This window comes from Leptonychotes weddellii, chromosome 4 (genome assembly GCF_054177405.1).
Source record: "Leptonychotes weddellii isolate Sample4059 chromosome 4, ASM5417740v2, whole genome shotgun sequence".
NCBI lineage: Eukaryota > Metazoa > Chordata > Mammalia > Carnivora > Phocidae > Leptonychotes > Leptonychotes weddellii.
In genome coordinates this window covers 72276033-72298414 of record NC_138372.1, presented here as the reverse complement: position 1 = coordinate 72298414, position 22382 = coordinate 72276033, and the positions used below count along the sequence as shown (strand labels likewise).

At 45.7% G+C, this 22382-nt stretch overlaps 1 protein-coding gene across 5 annotated transcripts in view; it reads left to right on the top strand.

Annotated features, from left to right (window-relative positions):
• BCAR3 (BCAR3 adaptor protein, NSP family member) overlaps window positions 1-22146 on the top strand; it is a 130251-nt gene extending 108105 nt beyond the window's left edge. For all 5 annotated transcript variants that reach the window (XM_081818813.1, XM_081818814.1, XM_081818812.1 and 2 more), the window contains 5 exons: window positions 4922-5037; window positions 8771-8942; window positions 11660-11771; window positions 18002-18214; window positions 21523-22146. In XM_081818813.1, coding sequence (XP_081674939.1) covers window positions 4922-5037; window positions 8771-8942; window positions 11660-11771; window positions 18002-18214; window positions 21523-21701 — 792 coding nt within the window. In that variant the 3' untranslated portion in view covers window positions 21702-22146. The remainder of the gene's footprint in view (window positions 1-4921; window positions 5038-8770; window positions 8943-11659; window positions 11772-18001; window positions 18215-21522) is intronic.
• The last annotated feature ends 236 nt before the right edge of the window (window positions 22147-22382 follow it).

Sequence of the window (22382 nt, the reverse complement as noted above, 5' to 3'; positions counted from 1 at the left end):
CTCGAAGCTTGTAGAACTCCCCTCGGGCAGAGGGATGGCAGGCCTCTCCCGCCAGCTGCAGGGTCCTCCCTGGCCTCAGCTCCGTCAGAACTGGGAAAGCCAAGTCCAAGGAAAGAGGACTGTAGATGAAAATGTACCTTCTGGCGTCACAGAGCCCAGGTTATTTTTATTGTATTATACATGATGCATTATATATACGTATACACACTCAACACATATTTATTGTTACTAAAATGGACTTAAGAATAGACATTTTTAAATTTACCCTTGATTTTTTGCACAAGTAATACTTGGTCAATTTAGAAAAATTATAAAATACAGTTTAAGAGAAAAGAAAAAAATTATACAAAGTGTACTTTCCTGATGATCACCGTGGTTAACATTTGCTCTGCAAACAGATACATGTAAATAATTTCATGCGCATGGATGTGTTTACCACAGGCCTAAACAGATGATTCTGTTTTATTGTATTTTTTTCTAAACATACTCTTTTAAACCCAGTGTCTTTGACCAAACAACATAGCATGACTATCATTTCGTGTGACTGAATATATGTTTACATCATCAATTTTGATAGGAAGCATTTCTTTTAGATATGGGCAGCTTTTGTTCATAAGTGACCCCATGGCAAGGTTATCCTTCAGACAGATCTTTCTAGAAAGCAAGTGTCTCAGGCTGGGAGGGGCTCAACCTACCTCTCAGTTATAGATAGATCTGTGCTTTGGAGTGACAGGTAAGGCCTTAGTGAGATTTAAACCCCTTATTCATTTGTAGCTCATTAGTCAATAACCTTCAAAGTTCAGGGCCTGTCTAGGAACTGAATTTTCCTAAATAAATTTCCTGGGTCATGACTCACGGCAGGAAATGTAGTCTCTGAGCACCCCCTGGGAAGTCCCTAGTTGATGGACCTCTTAGGGGGACAGAAGGCCTCTCAAAACAGCCTTGAGGAACTTGAAGCAGGTGCTAGCTGTTCTGAGCTCCACAAACCCAGCACCTGGAAGAGGCCTGGGTGATGGTCCCCATGTGTGTGTGTTGGAGGGGCGGGAGGCGGGGGGCTCGCCCTGGGGAAAGAACCAGGAGAGGGGCAGTGCTGAAGAACAAGGGTTTGTTCACGTTGGTGGGCTAGGTGTCCTTGGGCAGGGCTCACAGGTCATATTAAGTGCTTACCTCACGTGAAAGCGGGCTAAACCCGTTTGGGCAGTAAGAGGATTTAAGATTCCTGTTCTGGTTCCTGGCCTGGGCCCTGGTACGCCAACAGGCCAGGAGTCTGGTGTGAGTCCGCCTGAGTTCTCCAGAGAGAGGAAGCTCCTCGTAGAAACATGGATCGGGATTGACAGAACAGCCTAATTCCCAGGAGGAAATGAATCCTTCTTCCCTGTGTCTTCAGTGCTTGGAGGATCTAGGAGGGTCTAGGCGGAGGTGAAATGCCTGACTACCCTTTGGCAGGAGGGTCTAGAACGTTCCCACCACCTTGGCAGCCATGAATCTAGAGCTCAAATCTGTTCTCGACTGAAGGAACATGAAGCCTGCCCTTTTTCTTGTTTGGTTTCTTTCTTTGCATTTTGTCCTCCTGGTCGGGCCCATCTCCCCTGTTTGCCTTTATTTTTATTTTTTGGGGTTTTTTTAAAGATTTTATTTGTTTATTTGACAGAGAGAGACAGCGAGAGAGGGAACACAAGCAGGGGGAGTGGGAGAGGGAGAAGCAGGCTTCCCGCTGAGCAGGGAGCCCAACGTGGGGCTCGATCCCAGGACCCTGGGATCATGACCTGAGCCAAAGGCAGACGCTTAATGACTGAGCCACCCAGGCGCCCCCCTGTTTGCCTTTAGGCACCCCTGGAAGAAGGGGTGAATAGAGCCCCCTGGCAGCGAGGAGGAGACCCAGAGCAGAAGTCCACCTGACTCTGCTCACCTTCAGTCTCCAAGGGCAGGGCTGTTTCTAGTCTTCCTCCCTCCCTCCTGAGTCCACTGCCATTTCCTTATTCTCTTCCTGGAACCACTGACTTTAGGGCTTTGCCAACAATGCAGGCAGTCAGCGTCTCTGAGGGAGATAGACAGGCTGTTGTTACCCACTCCACATGCAGTGACCACCAGGACAGGGCCACTCAGAAGCTGCGAAGAGACACTGGACAGCATTTAGGGCCCAAGTGCTGGTTCCCACCCCGTGCAGAGCCCGGGGCTGACGCCCAGGAAGTCCGTCATGACAGTGGGTGGTCCTGAGTGCCTCAAGGCTGCCCATCCTGCAGTGTCCGGCCCCTCCTGGGCATGGCTGGGGTGGGCATCCACTGAGCCCCTCTCACCCTGCAAGTGGGCACCGCCCTGGCCTCACCCAGAGTGCAGCCTGTCTCCCACCCACTTGTTGCGGTATCTAGAAGTGGGGTCCGGTAGGTAAGAGTTGGCCTCTGGGGATGACCTCGCTGAGTCTAACTCAGGCTCTCAACTTTCTGGTTCTTTCTGCCCGCACTATAAAAGGAAGAGAACCATACCAGCTGCACAGGTGGTTGTGAGGACTAAGACCAAACGAAATAACTTATGTAGAGCCCTCCACACACCATGCCTGGCCCAGAATGAGGCTAGGTGTTAGCCTCGGGTATCGAGCCTTGCTTGAGCACCTACTGTGGGCTGGGCTGGGCCGGGCCGTGGTGGGGGACGTGGGGGGTGACAGTGATACAGGACTTCAGACCACAGCCCAGGTGGGACATGCTCCGCAGGGGAAGGCACAGGAGCTGTGGGGCCTCTGAAGCAGGGTCTTGAACATGGGGGGAGGAGGGGGGATCAGGGAGGGGATGTCTGAGATGAGTTTTAAAGGCTGAATAGGATTTGACCAGACGAAGAATACGAAAACCCCGGTCTTCTGGGTGGCAAGCAGCAGGTGCGCAGAGACTCTGCTGTCAAGGGTTTGGTTTCCGGAGGCCTCGCTGTGTGGGCAGTGAAGGTGGGGGTGGGGTGGGGGAGGGGAGGGACTCACAGGTCTTTCCTTGGATGCTAAGTCTCTCCTCCTGGGCTCATGCCAGGTTGTTGCTTCAAAGCACTTTGCAGGTCAGTGAGGGAGACAGGCCCTTAAGTGCATAGGGCCGATCAGAGTCCTGTGCTGAGGGCAGCAGAGATGGTGGGCCGAGTCAGGCAGTCTCTCTGCAGTTCAGAAGATCCCTTGGCAGCTGGGAGGAGGGCCAGGCCCCGCCGACACCCCCACAAACCACTGCAGCAGCTCCCTTGGGCAGTTTGGCGATCCTGCAGAGCGAGGGTACCTGAGATCAGAAGAGCAGAGGGGGGCTGGAATGCCTCGTCGGGGAGCGCTGATGTTGCGTGCCGGGTCCGTCTGATAGTAAATGCTCCAGAAGTGTCCATCCCTCCTCTCTATCTCTGATCTGCATGGCTCTGGGCGTTTTCCCAGAGGCTCAAATCCAGGTTCTGCAGCATGAGCTCAGAATCCCCTTGTCCTAGCTCAGCTTTGGGGCAAGCAGGTGTCGGCATATCCTGGCAAACCTCCAGGAATGTGACCAGGGGGTTGTGTGTTTGCACTGAAGGAACGCTGACTTGGAGGCTTCTCTCTCAGAGCAGGGATCACTCTGGTTACTAGTGCTTCCGGTACAAAACTGGATCCGTGTAATGAGCCTTTGAATCTCATTACACAGATGGTGTGTGAATTGGAGGGTGCCCACCACCCAGAGGCTGGGCTTGGAGCCCCTGATGGGGCAGCTGTCTAAACAAGCAAGCAGAGTGTGTGTGACCGCAGGTGGCTGGGGTATCCATCTGGGCTGCCTGACCACGGTCAAGGTGTAAATCCCTTTCCAGAGGGAAATTCTTCCCTGTTGTACGTGCCAGTGGTTCACAACTCGTATTTTCAAATAGCTTTAAAGTCATTTGATCCTTTGCAAAGTCCTTGGGAAAGGCGAACTTAGCAGCTGAGTTAGAGAAGGGGATGCTGAGGCCCAGAGAGCATAGTAGGAATCCTGCACTCTGCTTCCCAGTCTGCCCCTGGATAGCCAGTTCCCTCAGGTCCATTTCCTCAGGGCTGACAGTGGTTCCTTTGCTCAACCACAGAGGTTAAGGGTCAGCGTTAATAATATCAGCCAAACTTCAGATGTTTTTTGTGGCCTGTTATTGAAGACATCTGGACGGTTGCGACGCCTGGGATCATGATAGTCGAGGACAGCTCCGGCAGATGGAGGAGAGGAATCGTCCCGTGCCGGCCCCGCGTCCAGGCTCCGTTAGACGCACCGTTAGACGTCAGTGTGCTGCAGAGCGTCATGAGCCTGGTGCTCGAGAGGCAGTGAGTCGGCTGTAACATTTCGAGGCAGCGTGTATTGAATACAAATGGTCGGCTAAGACCTGGTGCCGATGGCCTGTGATTACACACTAGAAGCAAGACGGGAGAGCTGGCTGGGACAAACAAAGATTTTCTTTAAGGAAGGCCTCCTGGGGGAGAAGTGGGTGTGCTTGAGACCTCGGGTGTCAAATCGCTCTACATGTTTCTAAAGGTTTCCAGACGTACGGTGCCTTGACCGAGCCCAGGAGAGGGGTAGTTAAGGGTCTTGGCAGCCTGCCCCGCCATCAAGTGAGAACACGACCAGCAGGGCTGGCAGCAGAGGCGCGGGCGCTCGGCCCGCAGTCGCTGTCCCGGCCCGCGGTGGCCAGGAGCTGGGAGGGCGACGCCGTTCTCCGGCCGGCCAGAAACTCCGGATCTGCGGATTCTGCGGGCCGTGCTAGGTGCTCTCCTCCCCGGTCTTAGATTCCAGGGGTGTCCTAGAATCCTTGAGATCTCCTCTAAAACACTGGGGGGGGGGATGCTGCTGCCCCAAACGAAGCGCGGCCGGTGCACCCACACCACCCCAGTTCCGTGTGTTTCGTCCCACGGGCTGCGGTCGTGTTCACGGCGAGCCCACTTCCCGATCCAGTCTGGTTCAGCTTGTGTTCCCCACAGGTCGTGAGGATACTTGAAGTGTCGGAAGAGATGAGGAAGAGCATGGGCGTGAGCTCAGGGCTGGAGCTCGTCACCTTGCCTTATGGCCACCAGCTGCGCCTGGACATAATTGAAAGGTGAGCAGTGCCGCCCCCTGCGTTTCGGGCCCGTCGCGCAGCAGCTTCCGGAACAGACCGACCCGGCCCGAGCCCTTCCCTTCTCCCGGAAGCCTTAGCCACAGAATTCCTGGGGAGGCACAAATAGATAGCACCGAGGAAGTCCAGGCACAAAGAACACACTCCTGTCCCTGCTCCAGGAGGGAGTGGAGGACAGAAGAGGCTGCTGGCCGGCGCTAGCCCAAGTCACCCCTGCGCCGGCCTGGGCCCGGGCGGGGCGGACACCTCGCCACCTGCAGCCCCACCTCCCCGAGCGGCCGCTGCTCTGTCTCTCCGGAGTTCAGGATCGCACTAGGAGTAAGTGGGAGTTCGTGGGAAGGGTTGGGAAGAACAGAGTCTGAACAGTGTTTGCTTTGAGAGGCGGGCAGGGGACGGCGGCGCTCAGGCCCCCCCGCCTCTGCGGCGTCCCTGCCCCCTTCTCCCAGTCTCCCGAAAAAGCCCGCGGAAACCCACATGCCGGAGTGCTGGAGGCCTAGAAATTAAAAAGACAGAAATAGCGAGGCATGTTTTTAAAAGAAGTGCTAGACGAGATGCCCATATCGCCGCGGACGTTGGACTTGACACACGTGAAAAGACCGTAGATTTGGGGCAAGACTGTCTTGTTATCTTAAGTATCCTGTTTTTTTCCAGCCAATTTCCTAATTGTCATAACACAAACATGGGTTGTAATGGACACACGGACATTCTAGGTCATTAGTGCTGTCCAGGCCATCCTTCTGTGGCGGCTGAAATGTTTTTAGCTCATGACGGTAGCCACTAACCACAGGGGACTATCAAGAGCCTGGAATGTGGCACTGGAGGGACACACTGTTGTATTTTACTGTTTAAATAGCCGTATGTGGCTGGTGGACAGCACAGTCCTAGGAGGTCAGCCCCTAGAAAGTAAACGGTGCATTTCAGGGAGCCTGGGGGATCCGCTGCTTTCGAGGTTCCCTGGCCAGAAAGCAGATGAGCTGGCCCCCATACCGCCGTGACTCTGGTTCCCAGCCACGGAGAGAAAACACCCGGAATGCCGAAAGAAGGGCTTCTGGGAGGCAGGAGGTTAGAAAATGGTCCTTGGCTTTGTTCAAGCATCCTTATTGTTTAATGCCTTTGGAGAATTGTGTGAATTTTCCTCCTTTTCCTACAGGCTTTCTAGCCTCTCTCTGCAGGCACCCTCTCCCCTCCCCAAGCCCCAGGGGCCTGCTTCGCCGCTCCACTAGCTTTGCCCTCTGTTGTTGCTGGGCCATGGTCACTGTTTCATTCCTCACGCGAGGCATGTCGGCGCAAATCCCCCAGGTTCCAGGCCTTACTTTATCCCTGTCGTTGGGTATGTTGGACGTGCACTCAGGCCCAGGCGGAGGTCGGCCAGCTGGGGGCTCCTCAGGGCTGTTTTCCGACTTCCTCGCCTGTCTACATCTGTTTCCTCTTTCTCCTGATCGCCACTTCCCTGGGGCCTCTCTCCTTGCTGTGCTTCCTGGCCGGGGCCGACCTGGGGGACCTGCCTGCTAGAGCCTGGGGAGCGGGTTTCTTCCTTCCAGCTTGTGTACTAAATAAAGGCCAAGGTGATAGCCATTTCGAAGGGTCAGATGACATCATCTTCTTGTGTTTGAGAATCAGATACAGACCACCCTTTATTTTTATTTTTTTATTTTTTATTTTTTTTAAAGATTTTATTTTTATTTTTTGACAGAGAGAGAGAGACAGCGAGAGAGGGAACACAAGCAGGGGGAGTGGGAGAGGGAGAAGCAGGCTTCCCGCCGAGCAAGGAGCCCGATGTGGGGCTCGATCCCAGGACCCTGGGATCATGACCTGGGCCGAAGGCAGACGCTTAACGACTGAGCCACCCAGGCGCCCCCACCCTTTATTTTTAACTTACCACCTCACCCATGCCAGGCCTGCTGAGTGGAGATGTCCTTTCTGTAACATTCAGTGCCTCTTCTTGCCTCAGACGTGCCATGCTGAGTAGTTTTTCCTGTAGTGCTGTACGCGGGAGGTTTTAGGCACAGGGCGGTTGAATGAATGGATAGAATTACTCCGTTAACCATTGACATGATGCCAGAGAAGTAGAGAACCTGTCTTTTATTAAGGGCCGTTTAAAACACAGGAAAAAAGCAGTGAACAGAAGAATCAATTGATAGCAACACGGGAAGCCAGTTTACTGTCAGTTAAAAGAAACATCGGAAATGCTCAGCTCAACCTTAACACTTAGTGTTAAGCAATTAATTAGCAAGAAATTAATAAGCAAGAAAACTCTTCAATAAATTCAGCAGGCAATAAAAATATGCTTTGTTAGAATCCATTAATGAAGACCTCAGGAAGAAGAGAGAAAAAAGGTAGATAGAGACAGACTGACAGAACGGACCAGGATGCAGAGGAAGTTGTGCACAGAGACAACTGTGGTCACAACCACCATTTGCTAGGGGCCTGTCGGCAACGGGCACTCTAGTGATTCTGACACCCCCACACCCTCTCTCTCACAACAACCCTTGCTCCCGTTTTTACAGTGAAGATATGGAGGAGTGGAGCAGTTAGGTGACAACCTGTGCTCACACCGCGAGGAAGCACCACACACACACACACACTCACACACTTGGAGACAGCTGAGCTCATCACGGATTTCATAATCGCTAGAGAAAGCGGTGGGCTAGCCACTTGATGAATCATACCACCGTGGGCCTCTGTGGGCAGAGAGGAGTGCGCCCTGGAGTGACATCCTTGGCTGTGAACTTTGAGAACAAGATGCCCCAGAGTGTCAAAGCCATGTTGTATTTTGGTAACCATACCTGTGGATGGGGGCTTCGCCTCCAGCACTGGTACCACGGCCTGAGGGAAACTTCATGGGGGCCATTGTGGCCCAATGCAGTCAATTCACTTGTCCCGACAGAGAGAGAGAGAAGGAAAGGATCGTGGTCTGTGCCACCTGCCGTTAGTGGAGACTGCTCTGCGACCCCGTTCATATTAGTCCCCTTGTCATGTGGAGAAAAGATCACTCTGCTTCCTGTTGTGGGTCTGTGAGCTTGACCCGGGTAGTACAGGATGAGAAAAGGGAGGATTGTTGGCAGATACAAGATCTCTTTTATTAGGGTCTAACTTGACAGGGAAATTCCTGTCGGTCAGCCATGCAGTCTCTGTCCACATCTCCATTCACCTTCTGGCCTCTTGACCAGAGCCACAGACTCTCCATTCTTAGTTCCTCATTCCTTCTTAAGTTCCAAGACCCATGTTGTCGTCTTGGGTCAAGCATATGCTCTCATTTTTCCGTTCCTTCCCTTCCCCAGTCCGGGGTGCACAGTGGAGGTGGCCCAGGGCTTCCCTGAGGATGGGATTCCCCAGCGTGTTGAGGGACCGGGGGTCTCCCCAGACCTCTCGTGGTGCAAGGTACAAGGAGTCCCGTGTACTTCTGAGCAGCTTCACCCTAGGAGGGCCTCTTCATGCTCCAGATGCAGGGTCGAACGTGGCCCTGTCCTACGGCATCTGTCCTTTCTGACTCTAAACAGGGCACCCTCTGAGGCCTAGCCCGGGCCCTGCTGCTGTCAGCCCGTGAGCGGGGGGGTGTCTTGCCGTTGAAATCGGCCACCAGATTGAGCTGCCAGCGCATCACAAGGTGAAACGGCAAACAGCGCAAATCGAGTCCTTTTCCAGGCTGGTTTGCGTTCCTTTCCCCCTGGTCCTGGCTGCCCTGGGCCTGACCACTGATCTCCCTCCCTCCCAGACACAACACAATGGCCATCGGCATCGCAGTGGACATTCTGGGCTGCACGGGCACTCTGGAGGACCGAGCAGCCACCCTCAATAGGATCATCCAGGTGGCGGTGGAACTGAAAGACTCCATGGGGGACCTCTATTCTTTCTCGGCCATCATGAAAGCCCTGGAAATGCCGCAGGTAAATCGCCCCTGGATCGGTGCACCCTGCGCGCCTGTGTGGCCTTAAGAGTTCTGAAAGGGGGTCTGCAAGCCCAGGCTTAGCAAACCACCCATGCTTTTAGTCGATCTCGAAAGGTAGACTAAATCTTAGTGAAAGCAGCTTTGGTTAGGGGGCAACCCAAAGCAGTGTCCTGAGTGTTTCGGCTCTGTTTTTTTAAAAACTGGATCGTTGTCGACAGTGCACACTTTCTCTTTGGTGTTTTAAGAAAAGCCATCATCAAGAACGATTGGTTTTCCTTAAGAGCCAATTAGCAGATATGTCTGGCTAATGTGTGTCATAAAAGAGACTGTTCCATCTGCGTCACCAGACATTTGGGGAGCTTATCTCTGAGGATACCCAGAGTGGTTTGTCTCAAAATTATGTTCCTCGGGTCACCTAAAACAGACTTCTGTTAAAAAATTCAGATTTCTGGCCCATCTGCCATTTAACCCCCTAATGAGAGTTTCTGAAGTCGGGCACTTTGAATTTATCTGCTTGGATGGGCTGTTTTTAGGATGAGTGTCAAACCTGAAAGCCTGTATTTAAAATCAAGTGGACGGACCTTATAGAGGAAAGTCATTCTGTCATCTTGATTGCCCAGAGTCAGTGTTCCCATTTCTGTTCTCCCCCACAAGCCCTAGATGTTTGTAATCTCGCCCTCAGGGTCCTCCGGTCCTATAAACGCAGTCTGCAACCGGTAACACCAGAACCACTGGTCATTTAGCTTGGCTGTTTGCTAACTACAGGCTATCTCTGAAAGCCTGCTGGGAGGCGCTCACTGAAAAGACCCCGCAGTCACATGTCCTGCAAGTCAGAGCATGTTAGGAACCTCATTTCCTGGCATTAAAGCAAGGTCACCTTAAAGACAAGCTGAACAACTTAGGGCCTTCACCAGGAAATTTTGAGGGGAATCAATTCCAACTACAATATCCTAAGAGTTTGAAAACTCCTTAATGTACTGGAATTTTGTAGGATCCATATTTGAAATAAGCAAATCCAGCTGTATTTTCATGATATACTGACTCCTGTAATAACAGGGGTTATAATTTTTCATCCAAGTGTTTTTAATTTGCATCATGTTTATTTCTTCTTATCCCAAACGGCCTCTAATTTTGGAAAGCCGAGGCACCAGGCTAAGCTGCGTGTAGCCCTCCAGCCCAGAGCTTCCTCTGAGAGTAGTGAAGAGGAGGTTTGTGGGATCGTGTGCTTGCCATCCATGACCTCACACTCGGGTTAGGGACTTCTCCCAGCGCACCTTAATGTGCCTGTGCGCGGGGCTCCCTCGCCTCCAGCAGCCTCAGACTCTTCCCTGCTGGGGCATCTCAGCAAGGAGGGCATGCAGTCCTCCAGGGTATCCTCCCCCCCCCCAGTGAGCTAGGGCACTGCCGGGGGAGGGAGGTGGCAGACCCAGGGAAGGCTGAGGGGAATCACATCACTCCTGTGTGTCATCGTCCCCATGTGATCCTCTACTCAACAGGCTCACGTGCCTTCTCTTCTCAGCTCCTAGTATCAAGAAAGAGCACCCAGCAGATGGGCCCAGATGAGAGGCCAGGGCTGCTTTGGGAAAGGCAGGTGCTTCAGGGAGGGGAAGAGAAGGGACAGTGAGAAGAGAGAGGTGCATGGGGTGGCGGTGGGGGAGGATGGCCAGAGGAAGACAAGTCGCCTCCTTTCCGTCCCAGCAGACCTGCTGGCGCCAGTTGCTTCTCCCCTTCCTCTGGGAAGACGCAGCTCTTAGAGGCCAAGGGAATCAGTCTCTTCTCTGTCACTTACCAGCTATAAAACTTGGAGCTTCTGGTTTCTGATCTGTAAAATGAGGCCAAAATACTGCCTCATGGGGCATTGGAGGACTAAATGGAATTCTTCAAATACCCGACAGAGAGTTGACGCTCATTCCCCAAATATTCGTGCCCTTCCTCTTTCTTGTTTCATGTAAAAGAAACTTCAGACACTCGGGCTGGCTGGTTTTATGGGGGAGGTGGAGGTTGTCTGGGGGCGGTCAGAGTCAGTGGCATATGTCGGCATTGACTAAACCGTTCTAAAAGAAAGAATGAAAAGGAGCGAGTAGGGTGGTGTCGTGTGGTCTGGGCAATCTTCTGTGTGTCTCAGACATTATTACGAGGAAATGAAAATGCTAGGAGATGAATTCCTACATGCTTTCATCATTATAATCTCTGTGGACAGTTGGCAGTTCCCATCAACATTTAAAATACGTGTATTCTTTGACCCAGTAGTTCCTTCTGGAAATTTATCCTCCAAATATTTTCACACACATACACATTTGCAAAATCTTCCCAAGGTAATTTCATAATGGAAGGAAATTTGTAAAACTCTTCTCTATGGGAGACTAGGTAAACTTTAGTTTATCCATAAACTGGAACATCATACAGAAGTTTAACAAAATAAGGCTGTTCTTTGCTGTTTTATACGTACTTGAATGATTTCCAGGCAGAAAACTGAAAAATGTGTAAGGTATGATATGCCTTTTATTTTAAAAGTCATATATATGTGTGTATGCACAGATACATGGACACATACAAGAAACTGATGAGGAGTTGGCTCTGGGATGGGCCATTAGAACAATACAGAGCGGAGGGGCGGGGCGGGGATTAGCCTCTCTCTGTACACTGCTTTCAACTGCTGTGACTTGATTTTAAAAAGAGCCTCTTCCAAAATGGTAACACCTTCCTTTCTTCCAGATCACAAGGTTAGAAAAAACGTGGACTGCCCTGAGGCATCAGTACACCCAAACTGCTATCCTCTATGAAAAACAGCTGAAGCCTTTCAGCAAGATCCTGCACGAAGGCCGAGGTGAGCACAGGGTCAGCACAAGTGGGCGTGGTGGCCGCCCCTCGTGTGTTTGTGAGACCGTTAGGTCCAATCTGCTCTGCTTTGATCAAAGCTTTCGCAGGACATTTCTCAGAGTTATCTGTGGGACTGTTGATGAATCATCAGGCTTTCATCAGATGACAGCGCCATTTCTAGAAGAACTACAGTTGCTAAAACAGGACACGGGCTACCAGTCACCTTACTCCGTGCTTACCTTTCTTAATTGAGGTGTAATGTCTGTAACGTTACATTAGTTGTTGGTGGACGATGTAATGAGTCAATATTTGTATATACTACAAAATGATCACAAGCTAATTAACATCCACATCATATACAGTTATAAAATTTTTCTTTCTTGTGATGAGCACTCTCAAGATCCACTCTCTGGGTTACGTTCAAACGTGCAGTGCAGTATTATTAACTGTAGTCACTGCGCTGTACATTACCTCCCCATGACTTACTCACTTTATACCTGGAAATTTGTATCTTTTGACCCTCTCCACCCATTTTGCCCACCCTTGACTCCCAGCCTCAATCAACCACCAATCTGTTCTCTATATCCATGAGCTGAGGGGTTTTTGTTTTTGCGTTTTTTAGATTCCACATACAAGTGAGATCACTTTTTTTTGTGACATATTTCACTTAGCAGAATGCCCTCAAGGTGCATTCATTTTGTCAAACAGCAGGACTTCACTTCTTATTTTTATGGCTGAATAATATCCCATTGCGTGCACGTGCGCGCACGTGTGTGTGTGTATAGTTATATATTTAAGTATCCCACATTATCCATTCCTCCATTGGTGGACACTTTGGTTGTTTCCATATCTTGGTTATTGTAAATAATGCAGTGAATGTGGGGTGCAGATATTTTTTTGAGTATTTTTGTTTTCTTCAGGTAAATAGCCAGAAGTGGAACTGTTGGATAATATGATAGTTCCATTTTTAATTTTTTGAAGAATCTCCATACTGTTTTCTATAGTGGCTGTACTAATATACATGCCTGCCTACAGTGCCCAGGAGTTCTCTTTTCCCCACATCCTTGCCAACATTTCCTAGTTCTTGGCTTTTTGCTATAGCCATTCTAATAGGTGTGAGGTGATAGCTCATTGTGGTTTTGATTTGCATTTCCCTCATGTTGAGAAACTTTCCATGTACCTGTTAACTATCTGCATCTCCTCTGGCAAGATGTCTATTCAGATCGTCTGCCTTTTTCATTGCGGGTTTTTTTTTTTTTTCTGTTGACTTATGTGAGTTTTTTTATATATTTTGGATGTTAACTCCTTATCAAGTAGATGATTTGCAAATATTTTCTCCCATTGAGTAGTTTGCCTTTACATTTTGTTGATGGTTTTCTTTGTTGTGCAGAAGCTTTTTCGTTGGATGTAGTCCTACTTACTGATTTTTGCCTTTGCTGTCTTTGCTTTTGGTGTCAGAAAAAAAAATCATCACCAAAACAAATGTCAGGGAGCTTCTGCCTATGTTTTCTTCTAAGAGTTCTGTGGTTTCAGGTCTCACATTCAAGTGTTGAATCCATTTTGAGTTGATATTGGTGTGGTGTAAGGTAGTGCTCCATTTTCTTTATTTTACATGTGGCTCTCCAGTTTTCCCAGCACCTTTTATTGAAGAGACTGTCCTTTCTCCACTATATGTTCTTGGATCCTTTGTCATAAATAAATTGGCCGTAGATGCATTTATTTCTGGGCTCTCAATTCTGTTTCATTGATGTAGATGTCTATTTTTATGCTAATACATACTGTTTTGATTACTATAGCTTTAGAATCTAGTTTGAAACCAAGGAGCATGATGCCTCTGGCTTTGTTCTTTCTCAAAACTCCTTTGGCTATTCGGGGTCTTCTGTGGTTCCCCCATATTTTAGGATTGTTTGTTCTATTTCTGTGAAAAATGCCATTGGAATTTTATAAGGATTGCATTGAATCTGTAGATTGCTTTAGGTAATATGGACATTTTAACAATATTAACTCTTCCAAACCACAAATACAGAATATCTTTCCATTTGTTTGTGTCTTCTTCAATTTCTTTCATCAGTGTCATATAGTTTTCAGTATATAGGTCTTTCAGCTCCTTGGTTAAATTTATTTCTAGGTATTTTATTCTTTTTCATTTGACTGTAAATGGGATTTTTTAATTTCTCCTGATAGTTCGTTGTTAGTGTATAGACATGCAGCAGACTTTTGTATATTTTGTATTGTGCAACTTGACTGAATTTGTGTATTAGTTCTAACAGTTTTTGGTTTCTATATATAATATGTCACCTACAAATAGTGACAGTTTTACTTCTTTCCAATTTGGATGCCTTTTATTTTTTTCTTGCCCACTTGCTCTGTCTAGGACATCCAATATTATGTTGAATAAAAGTGGTGAGAGTGGGCATCCTTGCCTTGACCCTGATCCTAGAAAAAGAGCTTTCAGCTTTTCAATCTTGAGTATTAGCTGTGGGTTTGTCAGATAGGACCTTTATTATGTTATGATATGAGGTCTGTTCCTTCTATACCTACTTTGTTGAGAGTTATCAAAAATGGATGTTGAATTTTGTCAAATCCTTTTTCTGCATCTACTAAGTTGATCATATGATTTTTTTTTATTTGATTTTATTTGAGAGAACACATGAGCAGTGGGGAGGGGGAGAGGGAGAAACAGACGCCTCACTGAGCATGGAGCCTGATGCAGGACTCGATCCCAGGACCCCTGGATCATGACCTGAGCCAAAGGCAGACGCTTAACAGACTGAGCCACCCAGGCGTCCCTGTATTCTGTTGCTTTTGGATGGAATACTCTGTAGTATATATTTGTGAAGTCCATCTGGTCTAACATGTTGTTACGGCCAGTATTTCCATACTGATTTTCTGTCTGGATGATCTATCCAGTAAGTGGAGTATTAAAGTCTTCTAATATTGGAGCGCCTGGGTGGCTTAGTCGTTAAGCGTCTGCCTTCGGCTCAGGTCATGATCCCAGGGTTCTGGGATCGAGCCCCACATCAGGTTCCTTGCTCAGCAGGGAACCTGCTTCTCCCTCTCCCTCTGCCCCTGCTTGCGTCCCGTCTCTCGCTGTCTCTCTGTCAAATAAATTTTTTTAAAAATCTTTAAAAAAATAGTCTTCTATTATTATTGTGGTGTTGTCTGTTTCTTCCTTTAGGTCTGTTACTATTTGCTTTATATATTTAGGTGCTTCTATGTTGGGTAGATAAATATTTACAAATGTTATATTCTCTTGTTGGATTGACCTCTTTATGTAATGCTCTTTTTTTGTTTCTTATTACAGTCTTTGTTTTAAAGTCTATTTTGTTTGATAAAGTATAGCTACTCAAGCTTTCTTGTGATTTCCACTAGCATGATTATCTTTTTCCATCTCTTCACTTTGAGTGTGTGTGTGTTCTTGTATCTGAAGTTAGTCTCTTGTAGGAAGCATAAAGATGGGTCTTTTTTTATCCATTCAGTCACTGTATGTCTTGATTGGAAAATTTAGTCCATTTACATTTAATTGCTGATAGGTATGTACTTCTTGCCATTTTGTTCATTGTTTTCTGGCTATTTTATCCTTCCTCTCTGCTCATTTCTTCCCTTGTTCTCTTCCTTTGTAGCTTGATGATTTTCTTTAGTGCTATGCATGGATTCCTTTCTCTTTATCTTTTGTGTATCTACTGTAGGCTTTTGCTTTGTGGTTACCATGAGGCTTACATATAACAACTTATAACAGTCTATTATTGAAGATACCAAGTTAAGTTTGAATGCATTCTAAATCTGTACATTTTTACTCCCCACAACATTTTGTTTCCGATGCCACATTTTACATCTTTTTATCTGTTTCCTAATTATTGTGGTTAGGTTTACCACTTTTGTCTTTTAACCTTCATACTAGCATTATAAGTAATTAATCTACTTTTACTGTCTATTTACTTTTACCAGTGAAATTTGTATTTTTACATTTTGTTACTAATTAACGCCCTTTCTTTCCAGCTTACAGAAGTCCCTTTAACATTTCTTATTCAGCCAGTTTAGTAGTAATGTACCCCTTTATCTTTTATTTGTTGAGAAAACTCTTTATTTCTCCTCCAATTCTGAATGATAGTGTTGCCAGATAGAGTGTTCTTGGTTGGAATCTTTTTTCCTTTAGCATTTTGAATATATTGTGCCAGTCCCTTCTGTCCTCTAGAGTTTCTGCTGAAAAATCTGCTGGTAGAGTCTTATGGTGGTTCCCCTGTACATTACAGGTTGTTTTGTCTTGTTGCTTTTAAGATTTTTTCCTTTTCTTTAACTTTTGACATTTTAATTATAACGTGTCTTGGTTGGTGTGGATCTTATTTGTAACTCTCTGGGCTTTCCTGGATCCGGGTCTATTCCTTAGGGAGGTTTTCAGTCTCTTTTCTTTTTTCTTCTAGGACCCCTATAATGCAAATGTTAGTTTAAGGGACTTATGGAACATCATTAAGAAGACTATCTTCACTTTTTTCATTCTTTTTTGCTGCTCTGATTGTATGAGTTCCATTATCTTGTCTTTGAGTTCATTAATCCTTTCTTCTGCTTCATCTAGTCTATTGGAACTCTACTATAATTTTCAGTTCAGTTGTTTTCTTCAGCTCTGTGACTTCTATTGGGTACTCTTATATTTTCTATCTCTTGAAGTTCTCGCTGTGTTTATCCTTTTCCCAAATTCAGTGAGCATCTTTATGACCATTATTTTGAACTCTTTATCAAGTAATTACCTATCGCCATTTCATTAAGGATTTTTCTGAGGTTTTCTCTTATTCTTTCATTTGGAACATATTCCTGTTTCTTCATTTTGCTTGACTCTTTGTGTTGGTTTCTGTGCATAAGATAAAACAGCCACCTCTCCCAGGCTTGAAGAAGTGGCCTCACGTAGGAAATGAACCTTATTCAACTCTGATCTAGTTCTTGGTTGTCTCCCTAACCTTTGTGATTGTCTAAGCAGTCTTGTATTTTTAATGGCTCCCAGTAGTTGAGGATATGCCAAGACCTGTCAGTGTCCCAAAGGGGAGGGTCTCAGCCAGCACCTAGATTCAGGCCAGTTGGAAGCCAGACCCTCAGGCATTAGTTTTTTTAATTATGAAAATATATATAGTCCTGTGGGAATGCAAGCATAAGCCCCACTGGCCACCAGAGCAGGGTGATGTGGAGGTGTCCCATGGATGGCAGTTGCAAAAAAAAAGCTTCAAACAAGTGTATTAGCTAGCTCCCTTCTAGGCAGTATCAGGAAGCAGTAGCAAGGCAGAGGGAGAGTGCAAAGATGGTGCCCACCAGCCTATATTACCTGAAAGCATCTCTGTAGGCCCCCAGTTGTGTGCCAAAAGTGAAGGCTGCCTCTCGGGCTAAAGCTACAGGACAAGCAAATAGGCCTTCTTCACAGAAAGACTGGGGTGTGTTTCAGTCTGCTGTCTTTGCAGCGCCCTGGGGGTGCCTGCCTAGAACTCTGTTTCCAACTGTTACAGTTCTGTGAGACACAGGATCACAGTTCCCCTAGCCTTCACAGCCAGGTGATCAAGAGTGTATCATGGGGAGCACCCGCAAAAACAGGCACCAAATGTGTGTAAAAGCTTCCCTCTGAAGATACTGGCACTGTGCAGTTTGGCAGAGGGAGAGCATGAAGGTGGTGCCTGCCAGCCAGCAGGCCCCTAGATGTGTGCTAAATTAGCCTGCACCTCAGACCAACACTTCAAGATTAGCAAATGAGCTCCTCTCAATCTGCTGCCTCCGTGCTGAGCCCTGGTGCAAGTGGGTGCACAAGCCCTTTAAGAGGCTTTCTTAGTTTGTTACAGCCTGTGGGTCTCATGGATGTGACAGGGTTGATTTTCAAAGCTAGATGTTTTAGGGGCTCATCTCTTAGGTGCAGGTTTTAAAGTTGGGGTGTCTCATGTGGGGTTCAAACCCTTCACTCCTCAGGGAGAAAGCTCCAAGTTTTGAGTTCTCTCCCAATAGTGCCAGGATTGAGGTTTATGGCGAGATTGGGTCCGGGCCTCTCCTACCTGCTTCGATGTGGGCCTTGTTTACCCACCGTGTAGGAGTTGCTCAGTTTTTAGGGTTTTTTCAGAGGAAGTTCCATATTTAGCTGCAGATTCAGTGTGTCCACTGGGGGTGGGGAGCACAGGCTCTTCCTATGTCACATCTTGAATTGGAACTCTCTCTGCTTAACTTTGAAAAAAAAAAATACAACATGGAAAACTTTACCCCGTTTTTCAGAGTCTACGTGTGTTCCCCCCAACAAAATATCAGTCCCACTATTGATGCCTCTTGTGACCTTGATGGAGCGCCAGGCTGTCACTTTTGAAGGAACTGACATGTGGGAAAAAAATGACGAAAGCTGTGAGATTATGCTGAACCACTTGGCCACAGCCCGGCTCATGGCAGAAACTGCAGACAGCTACCGGATGAATGCTGAGAGGATCCTGGAAGGTAAGAGCTGTTTTCTGTAAGCTGCTCTCTACTCTGCATAATAATTAGAATGAAGGAACAAAGAGCATGGATGCTCTCAGTTAGGAAAAGACAAAGTAGGAAAGATTAAGGCATGGAATTTCCTTTCTTATGATTGATCATTATTTCCTCTTGTCCCTAAGTGACTTGAGAATCCTGTTTCTCCTTTTCCATGTGTCTGTTGTGTCAGTGGCATAGAATAAACTGAGAGGGTCAGGAAGGAATCGGTCAGCTTGTCTACCATGAGTACTTCTGATTGGAGCTATGTGAAGGTGGGCTAACATAAGGAGTTAGAGTTCTATGTGCATTCATTTATCTGCATTCCTGTTTCTTCCCACATTGGGAGGTGAGCTCCCCTGCTTTTAGCAACAGAGGGTCCAGTACAGGCAAAGGCACTGCTGAGAGAGCTGGGAGAAAAGTATAAACCACCAGTACTCAGGTTTGGATCAGTGTAAAGTGTGTCTTAAGGAATGACCAACTAGGCTGAAGGAGGTGGATATAGGTGGGAAGGCCTTCCATGTAGGACTCCGGCTGAGGAAGAGCCTGTGAAGGGTTTTAAACATGGGATAGTGTCATGACATGGTCAGATTGATGTTTTAAATATGGCATCTGTTTGTGGGAGGGCTGAAGGCTTGCAGGCAAAAAGATCATTTAGGAAGCAAGATAAGGAGGAGGGCTTTACCCAAGGTGGTATCAGGAATGATTATTTTCTCTTCTTCACTGTATTTTTAAAATTCTTCAAGGGCCCAAAGTTTCACCCACAAGGTTAAGGAAGAACTACATAGGGCAGGAGAGGCCTATTTATTTCATCCTAAAACAAAGTTGTTGCTCCAGAACCAGAATTTGGGACTGAACAGTTTACACTCTATCTGCTGTAGGTTTAAGAACTACATACCTCTTTCAATTTTTATCTCAGAAAGTTCTCTAGGGTTGGCAGTGTAGGATTCAGAAAATAAACCACCTAATTTCAATTCCCCAGATATTAGAGTGTCTGCTTATACAAAGCTAATAACTATTTTAGTTAGATGTTGCCTAAGCCAATATATTAGGATGGGTTTTGAGAAAAGGGCTTTAAGCTGCTTTACAGCAAATCACTTTAAAGGTATCTAATGGCATTTCTCAGTTAATCCTGCTACAGGTTTATGTAGCAAGTTTCCATTGCTGGAAGTAACTATGAACCCAGTAAAGGTAGAGATTTTCACACCAACATATACCCAGCCCAAGGCAGGGACTCAAAGCATATTAATTGAATGATTGGAAGACATTGTCGAGCCTCTGATGTGTTATCTGTCAAAGATACTCTGGCATCACAGGGAAAGATGGAGTGGAGGGCTTCTATTATTTTCTCACAAAGATCCTATAAATCTAGATGGTAGAAATAGATTTAAGGACAGAGCAGATTAATCCAGCAGGAACCAAGGATGAGAACCACGTGCCTGTATGACTCTTTGTCTGGAGTTTTCTACCTCTCAAATAGTTGACTGAATATCCTTGGCTTTAGGTAGACAGATCTTCTCTTACGTTACAGAAAAGAGTCACGAAACAGATCACACATATATGGCTGTCCATATATTTTTGAGAATGGTGCCAATGTAATTCATTGGATATAGTCTTTCAACAAATGGTGTTGGAATTATTGGATATGCTAGGCAAAAGAAAAAATGAATCCTGGGCGCCTAGGTGGCTCAGTCGTTTAAGTGTCTGCCTTCAGCTCAGGTCATGATTTCAGTGTCCTGGGATCGAGTCCACATCGGGCTCTCTGCTCAGTGGGGAGTCGGCTTCACCCTCTCTCTCTCCAAAAAAAAAAAAATCTTAAAAAAAAAAAAAGTGAATCCTGATCCTTACCTCATACCATACACACTAATCAATCCAAAATGGATCATAGGTCCAAATGTAAGAGCTAAAGTGTAAAGCTCCTATAAGATAACATAGGGGAAATTCATTGCCCTTGGATTAGCAAAGCTGTTTTAGGACACAAAAAGCAGGAACCATTAAGAAAAATTTTTGATAAAATTATGAATTTTGCTCTTCAAAAGACACCATTAAGAAAGTAAAAAGGCAAACCACAGACTAGAAGAAAACATCTGCTAAACATTTATCTGATAGAGGATTTATATCTAGACTATGTAAAGAACTCTTACAACTCAATGAGAAGACAAACAAGATTTGAAGAGACAATATACCAGAGAAGATCTGCCAGTGACAAATAACTATATGGAAAGACATTTAAAGCATTAGTCATTAGGGAAATATAAATTTAAACCACAATGAGACAATACCACATACTGTCTAAAAGAATGATAATTTTGGGGCACCTGGGGGCTCAGTTGTTAAGCGTCTGACTCTTCATTTCAGCTGAGGTCTGTTCAGGCCCCATGTTGGGCTCCACACTGGACGTGGAGCCTACTTAAAAAAAAAAGACAATAAATACTAAGATTTGGCAACTTATAGAGAAACTGGAGCTGGTGAGAATATAAAATGGTACAGCCATTTTGGAAGAGTTTGACAGTTTCTTTAAAATAAACATACCTACCGTATGACCCAGTAATTCCTCTCCTAGAGAAATGAGAACACATGTCCACACACACACTTACATACAGATGTTTACAACATCATTCATAACAGCCAGAAACTAAAAACAATCCCAATGTCCATCAGTTGGTGAATGGATAAACAAAATGTGGAATGTCCGTATAACCAAATGCTACTCAGCAATAAAAAGGAATGAATTGATAACTTGTGACAATATGGAATAGTCTCAAAAACATGGTGCTAGATAAAAGAAACCAAAAAGTCCACATTGTATGATTCCATTTATATCAAGTTTCTAGAAAAGGCAAAACAAACAATAGCAACACAAAGCAAAGACGTACCAGGTAACTTTCTAGGGTGATGGAAATGTTCTAACACTGGTGGTGGTGATGTATAACTTGTATAGGCTTACTATTATATATCAAACTGCAGCTACAATAGGTGAATCATGACACAAATTAATTATACATCAATAAAGCTTTAAAAACAAAACAAGGTATTTTGAACACTCCTTCCCACAGTGGCTTGTGCACACAAATTTTATTCTATTATGTTTCAGTGAGTACTTGGTATTCCTTCTCCAAAGGTGCTCAGGTCCTTGAGGACTGGGCTCTGCCCTTTTCTTATATAAAGCAGAGCCTATAGTTTTCTTTGGGGGCATTTTGAAGTTCATTTTGATCCGACTTTAAGCAAGTAGGTTTTTAGTCTATTGCTGACATTACGTTTGAAAACTGAAGTAACTGTTCTTTTTTTATTAGGTTTTCAACCAGATGAAGAAATGAGTGAAATCTTCAAGACTGAATTTCAAATGCGATTGCTATGGGGCAGCAAAGGTGCACAAGTGAATCAGACAGAGAGATATGAGAAATTCAGCCAGATTTTAACTGCCCTCTCACGTAAACTGGAACCTCCTCCTGTAAAGCAGGCAGAGCTTTGATAACTCTCCAGAGAACCTTAGGGTATTATTTGAAACTTCTCCAGTTTCCTCTGTGGGAAGGCTTATCATTTGATAAAGTAATAATGTGCAAATCTGACAGTATACAAGCTTTTAGTATCCACAGGATATTAAACATGTAAATTACACAGAACACACTTATTTATGAATTGTTTAAAATTACTACTGATTTTAAAATGATAATTTATTATGAAGGTAACTATTGCTAATGTTGATCAACAAATTTAAGAGAAGACCTAGCTATGTTGGCTGGTTGCTTTCTTTTTCTGAGGTATTTGACCATTTTAGTTTAAATTCCTTGTCAGATAAGTGTAAATAGAAAAGAGTTTAAAAGCATGAAACATTATGGAAGGTATCAGTTGTATGATATTCTTTAAATATGAAAAATGTAAACAGTCATATGAAAATATATCTTTTTGTGAAATAATTGTATCTGGTCTCTTTAATATTAAATAACTCATAGTACAATAATTAATTACACCTCCTACCTCCCTGGGGTATCCTCTTCCCTAGATACTATATCCTAATAATAAACCAAAATTAATGAGAATGATATGGAAAATTTAATATTTGTGGCTTGGGAGACAGTGAATAGTGATACAAGGTAGACCTGGCTCTGGAAGACCTAGGTTCAAAGTGAAGCTGTGGTACTTGCTAGCAGTT